Here is an 8,031-nt window from a genome sequence, read left to right on the forward strand (position 1 = left end):
CGTGCAGGTCACCGTGGTGACCCTCTAACAGGAGATAGCGTCGACCTCCAGGTGCTTCTACCACACCTGCGACACCGCTCGCCGCTCCAGTACCTTCTAATCGAAGGTGAGCTTGTAATAATGCTTCGCAACCTTTATCGCCTACGGTCAGCGCCTGAAATTCAGGAAAATTGTTGTCACTCATATTTTCAACATCATTTCAAATTCATGTGAATAGATATATTTTTCTTATTAGAGTATATACTCGTAATATATATATATATATTATTGAATGTTGGGAATTGATGAATAACTTCAATGAATATATCAATGAAGGATCAATTGAGGTGAATAGTTGAAGATTTTTTTAATTAATAGGATCATTGTTAGTTTTATAATTCTTTTAATATACGGCCAGATTTTTTTTTGTTAAAGAAAAAATAAATTGCAAGAGATATTGCATAGAATCTTTATTTAGAATGAAAAAAATAGAAATAATAATAATAAAGAAAAAGAATAAAATTTAAATGAAAAAAATTCAACTTTCAATTCGTTTTTTATTATCGAATTAATGTCCAATATGTATGTATAATGTATAATGCATAATGAACCGATTGTATAATATGTAAATTTTCTTCAATCTCAATAATAACTTTTGTATAAATGAATCGTTATGTATAAAATATCGCAAAGAAGGGAATTTCTCCAAGGAATAAATCCCTTTAAGAAATGAATTGTACGATTACGGTATATTCTCAATAACAAGCACAATATCTCCCATTGTACTAGATAATTATACGTTAGCATTGACCGGTTAATACGGATATCCGCGAGAAGACAATACAAATATCCGGATCCCTTGAATTAACCACTTTACTAGCACGCATATTATTGCGTTTCCTTTAAAATTATGCTATTTTTTTCTCTTTTTCTATTTAATGAAACAATATTGTATTCGTTGATCCGTCGTTTTGAGCTCGTTAATTCATCTCACGATACATTCGATTTGTAATAATAGCACTTAACTATTGCAAAATGTGCTTTCCTTTTAATTATTTTTATCATAATAATTTACAGACAATGGATAATTAAGAAAAAATAACAATTCCATGAATAATTTTCAATACTTTTAACAGATATATTTATTTATGAATTATCATAAAAATTTTTTTTTATATATATAAATTAAAAAATAAAAAAAGATCTTTTCAAAAATCTATATATTTTCAAATGAGAATCTTTCACATATTGTAAGTCGATCATGGTCAACGTTTAAGATCTCGCGGAATTGCATTCGGCTACGGGATACTGAAAAAAAAAAAAAAAAAATGGATTTTTCTATCTAATGGCTAATTAGATTAATTACGATCGAATTTGTCAGTTAATCACTAATATATGTTATAGTTAAAAAAAAAGTCATATCAGAACTTATCTCTGTTGACAAGAAAGCAATTAATTTTTTGAAAAATTATATTTGATTAATAGCCGTCTTGCAAAGAAATCGAACTTAATTGAGATTTGATAATGTTTTTTTTTTTCATTACAAGAATCGGGAATTAAATGTGTTAAAATAAAAAAAATTGATAAAGTTAAATTTTGCATTTCTTTTAATCCTAAATTTTTTTGATAATGCAATATTTTTTTCATTTTATTATATCGAATGAATTTAAATTAATCAATAGATATATTGATCTATTAAGATATTCAAAAATAAAATTTTGTGTTCAAATAGATTTAAGTGTATTACGGTTAAATAGGAAACGGAATTGACTTTTCAAAACGGAATCAATTGTACATGTGAACGCGTTTCGACTAAATGAAGAATTAAACGATTCAAATATGCCTTTACAAAACGGATCGATAAGGGCACACACGAAATCTTGGCTACTTTTGAAACTTCGGTCATTTATCTCGCGTGTCGAAACCTGACACGGTTTCAAAACTCAGGTCCCATTAGTTTAATAAGGGCATCGCTACGTTCTTTACGAAATCACCCGGTATACCGATCGATCATTACTTTTACGATGTTCGAAGATCTATGATTAAAATCACGTTTTCAGAATTAATATCTCACACGTTAAATGCTTAAAATCGTCATATCACTAGAATCGATTGTGATTTAATATTTGCGTTCTTCTTTCCACAGAAAAATCTAGACTTTATTTGCTTTAACCCTCTTTCGTCACGAGTCTAACGCAATAGACTTTTTCACAAGGTCTTTCAAATTTGCCTTCCGATTGCGCCACGCGCCTTCTGTTAGACACTGGCATCGAAAAATTTATGGTTTTCATTATATACAGGCCAATGATCCGAAAGAGCTCTCGAGCAAGAGCAAAATTACTTTGTACTTCACACCTTTTAATCGTTAAATTACACAAACCTTCGAAAAATAAACCAAAGGATTTGTTCCCAAATATATTTCCAACGAAACGATTGCCACATAATTTCCAACGAATTCTTCTCACCAATGTCGTCATTTTTTTACAAAATTTTTTGTACAATTATATATTCGATTGCGCCGTGTTTACTGTTTTATCTTTAATCGTGTATACATATAATTGTTTTGAATAAGTTAAGGATATCCATGATAACATATAAAAATTTTAATCATAATAAATATTATAATTCACTTCGTTCTGATGAAAACATCAATGCAAAGATGAATCAGTAAATTGTAGTTGAAAGATTTGATTTTATTTATAAATTATATTAAACTTATTTATGAATCAAATATCTTTGTTTAATCAAATATCTTTGTTCTTCTAAAAGCTACTATTAACACATTTTTTATAAAATACGGAATTTTCCATATTATTAGTCTTTGTAATTAAACATTAGTTGATCATCGAAAAAAAATGAGCTCTTCTATAACAAAAGTATTACTATTTTTCATAAATATTCATTATATCATATTAAAATATAAAATTATTTGCATAATATAATTATTCAAGTTATTCTATTATTCTATTATCTTAATTATAGCATAATAATAATAATAATAAATTTAAAAAGCATTTTCCAAAATAAAATACCTTATAATAAATTATATATTTTTTCAAGATATTTTGATTTTATTTTATTTGATTATATTTTAATTGTATTAATTAAAAGTTGGTTAAAAATTATGTGATTCTATTATTAGAAAAAAATTGATGTTCATATATATATATATATATATATATACTGTTTATTTATATATATTTTCTAAAGACTAATAATAACAAATATATTAATTGTTTTATATTTTTTATACTATGTAACTTTTGTTTGAAAAAATTTTTTTTATAATAAAAAATAATTTATATATTAATTAAATTTAAGTAATGTAAATGTTGCATGCATTTATTCGAATTTATTATATATCATGATAATTTCAAAATCAATTAGTAGAATATGAAATATAATACACAACAATGTGATATAAATTTTTTTACATGAACTCATAAGCCATGTGTCGAATGAACTTGTCAAAAGATGGCAATTGCGCAAGTGCATCACGCAAGGCCCGATGTAATCGTCAATTAAATTAAATGGCCTCGGCTTTAGGAGCGATTATGAATAACGGATAGAACGATACTAAGTTAACGGCGAGGTGAGGCAAAGTATTTGTTTGCGAGATATATGGTGATGTAAGCAACGTATTGTACAATGATTGTAAAAGTTAATGAAAACATTGTTTGTGTTTATGGGATACCTTCTCGCATCATTATATATTTTTTGATGAGTACTGGAAAATTAACTGATATTTTTTTATCTATCGAATCAAAAAAAGGTTTTCATGTTCAACAGCAATATGTCTTTGATTATTTTTATTATTTTTATACTTATTATTTTCAAAAAAGGAGATAAGATAGTTAGTCTTATTATTAGTCTTTACTATTATACTATAATAATAATATAATAATAGTAAAGGAAATGAGGGTTTGTAAATTACGAATTATTTATGAATTTAGTCTGCAGCTGGCGAATGAAGGGGAAGTTTTCACGTTTTTTCGTAGTAAATGACGAAAAAAAATATTTGTAATTTTTAATGAAATAATATTAATAATAAGATTACTTATAAAGTTTGATTAAATAAAATTAAAATTTCGAGATTTATATTGAATAAGAATAATGCAATGAATACTGAAATAATTATTATTAATATATAAAATATGAGTAAAATATTTTCTTTGACAAAAAGTATTAAAAGATAAATCTCATTATTTATATCGATGATCTAGCAAAGTAAGTTTTCAAATGAAATTTTTAATTATTCGATCCAAACATTAGCAAATCCGTCTCGTTGTCTCGTTGTACAATAAAAATAATATTGAGAATAGTGCAGCTGCACTGTGCATATGTATATATGCCATTGCCTGTTATTTTAACTACAGTTCGAAAAGGGGATTTTTAATTTACGCCATTTGCGAATGCACTCTTATCACACGTATATAATTATTCAACGATAATCTATTATATTTTATTATTTAAACCTTGGATGATTATCATTAATAGTATATTGATATAAATTGATATGAATTAATAATACAAAAAATTTATTAAAACTTTTATGTAGTAATGTTAATTAATGTTTATTAAATTTTTTATTAAATTTTTATATACCAATATTAAGAAATTAAATATTAAATCAAATTCATATTATAATTCATAAATATAAAATTATATTTTTCATTAAAATAATTGATTTCAAATTTTTTTTCAATATAAACTTATAAAATGTGATTACATAATAATATATATTATATATATATTATATATATAATATATACGTAATATTTTATCATAATAATTTGCAATTAAAGTTAAAGAAAAATAAAAATTAAAAAAGAATGAAGTTGATTATGATTTAATTAATACACATCAAAATAATTCAAGAGATGCAAATAGAAAATTATATGATTCTCTAGTCACGTGAATTCGATAACTATGACTGCTAATGAAGCATATGTATTACGTATACCTTTTCTTGTAATTAACTGGACAATGAATTGAGGTCACAGATATCAGTCCATTATTGCACGCTATAAGCACGAGTAATAAATTTAACAATGAAATAATCGCACGAGCGTCCTATATTAACGTACTAATATTTATTAATATTTATTATCTAGTTATATTTAAGAATTAATATTAATAATTATATGAATTTGATGAAGATGAAATATAATATATATGATAAATAATATTTTAGTTTTATCTATTAATATTTATCATTTTTTTATATTCGATATTTAATTAATAATAATTAATAATTTATTATATTTTGATATTTAATATATTTCGATAATTAGTAATTAGTACAATTTGATAATTGTATCTATATATATAATAAACATATACATTTGTTTTAATTATAGCTATTGTTAAATCATAATATGTTATTTATTAATAATATTTAATAGTTAATATATTTAAACTGCAAAATATGAAAAAAAAAGTCAAATGAAATCGAAAATAAATTAAGATTTCAATAACGTCTCCGATACATGAATAAATGCAATACTTTCTAACGTGGTAACTAATTCGATTAAAATTTTCAAAGTGTATATTTTTTCTTACAAATGCAATATTATTCGGAAAATGAATCACAAACTATAAAATGCAAACAAAAAATTCAAAAAATTATAGTTTGAAAATAAATTATTTCAAACTATAAGATGGAATTATGTTAACAACTTTAGGAGAATAGATTTTATAAAGCGGAAGTGATGACAATATGATTGCACGATATGATAGTGCAACATATTAAAACAATAACTTTCAATAGAGATTTTGCACTTATCAATATATATAAATGCAAAATATATATTTCAATATTTGAAAAAAAGGTTAATTTTGTAATATATTTCATTTAAATTAAAAATAAATTAAAGAATTTATATAATGAAATCTAAAAACTTAAAACTGGTACAAATTTATAATTTAGTTAAAAATTTTCATTAAAAATCTTTAATATATTAATTTAGTTTTTATTTTTACTTTTTCTAGTTTTATAATAATATATTTTAAAACTTTAAATTTTGGAAATGCAAGAGTGAGTGATCATTTGATTTGTATTTACATGATATAAGCATAGTACAAAGTGAAGAAACGATAAAAATTCTTTCACGGAAATCCTCTATATTTCAATTTCTTTCTCTTTCAATATATGAAACATACATTATCTTCTCTTTATCGTTTCGATACTTTACAACTCCTGAATGTTAATATAATTACGGAATTTTATAAATATCTATTGTATGATTATAGAAAGATTAACAATTTTCTAAAATGCTTACAAAACTTAAAGGATTATAACTAAATACTAAATATTAATTAAATATTAACTAAATAGAGATTGTTATTATACGAAATCGTAAATAATGATCTATTATTTTATTATTTGCAATTGTATTGGCATTCCTTTCCATAAATAATTTTACCTTTTCTAAAAAAGATTTATATACGGAAGAAATAATCATCTTGATAATATACATAATAGCTTTAAGAGATTACAAACGAAATTACAAAGAGATTATAAAAGAAATTTTTGAACTTTAAAATTAGAAAACTAATAAAAAATTTTATTTGTTAATATATAGACTTTAATCTTTCGAATCGTCCCTATGGAATTCAAAATCCTTGAAATGACAATAATCATAGTTCGAAGGAAAATGTTGCAACATATCTAAACGTTGCGTTCTTAAAACAGCAACGTTCATTACAAATGCAACAACTATGGGATTTAATTGCGAGAAATGCGGTGAAGGTTGCAAGAACATTCTGAACAACTTTTCTCAGAGAGTGACATACACATATATTTATATGCATACGTTTCTACCTTCAATGAGTTTCTTATAGAACCGATGACAATAGAAATAACGGTTACTTGTTTTGCGAGAAGAAACACCGGATACTAGAGGATCCGCTTTTTCTTCTAACTGGTGTAATAGTACAGACACGCTCTAAAAAATATAATCTCTCTCATTCAACATATAGTTTTTCGATCATTATATTATTTCTATTTTCTTAATATTCATCATTTCTAATTCGTTTTTTCTGAGTTAATCCTTTTATAATGATTATTTTTTGGATGTTTCAGACAAAATGTTTGCTATGAATACGGATTAAGTTGAATTTTTGCATTTATTATCAAATTCAATTAATCTATTCCGTTCTGTCTTGAATTATGAAAAATATTTTGTTTAATACTTTCAAAATAAAGTAATCTTGTAAACAAATATTCTTCAATAAACATACAAACATTGTATATTACAATTAACATGATTAAAATTAAATATGATGACATATCATATGTTGTAAATAAGAATCAAACAATGTTTATATATATANGCATCGATCGATAACGCATAAACCATTCAGTTCAACGAATTCTAAAGAAATAAACCTTCAGGCGATAGTTTAGAAAGGTGACTTTCATCGATACACTATATAACTTTTATTGGACATGTTTCTGCACACCTGCCTTCGAGTGTTACGTGACATATATCCTAGAGGCAGGATGCGTTTGCTCTATCAAGGATAAAACATATTTCGAAATCTATTCATAACTATTTTTCTTCGTCATCGAGATTGTAAAAGAAATATCATCTTATGTCGTATCCACATTGATTAGAAATTATTTATAAACTCTTGAAAAGTTTTTAGAACTTGTGAACAATTTACAAGTAATTATAACATTATAGGTTTTAATTATACACATTTTAATATTGTAAAATTAACCTTGTTTAAAAAGAACTTGCGAATCTATGATTATTTTTGATACAGTCTTAAATTATAATAAAATTAAATAATAAAAATTAAATAAAATAAATAAAATAAAATTAAATTAAATAAATAAGTTTAGATTTGATATAGATCAGTTAAATCTTTTGTCTCGGTTACTATTTCCTAAAACAATTGAAACTTAATATATATTAATTTCATTTTACATTCATATTTACTCTTATAAATAATAATTAATTGTTTGAGTAAATCATAGAATAAATAATTTATTAAATATTTCTTAGATTATAATTATATTTTTATTAATAAGTTATATAAAAAATA

The 8,031-nt window shown here is 23.7% G+C and overlaps 1 protein-coding gene across 1 annotated transcript in view; it reads right to left on the minus strand.

Moving 5' to 3' along the window:
- The window catches only part of LOC102680710 (tribbles homolog 2), a 21,049-nt gene that overhangs the window by 8,572 nt on the left and 4,446 nt on the right, over positions 1-8,031 (minus strand). Inside the window, exon 3 of the mRNA XM_006616122.1 lies at positions 2-154. Within this exon, the coding sequence (XP_006616185.1) occupies positions 2-154 (153 nt within the window). The remainder of the gene's footprint in view (position 1; positions 155-8,031) is intronic.

The sequence above is a fragment of the Apis dorsata genome, unplaced genomic scaffold (assembly GCF_000469605.1).
Source record: "Apis dorsata unplaced genomic scaffold, Apis dorsata 1.3 scaffold_249, whole genome shotgun sequence".
NCBI lineage: Eukaryota > Metazoa > Arthropoda > Insecta > Hymenoptera > Apidae > Apis > Apis dorsata.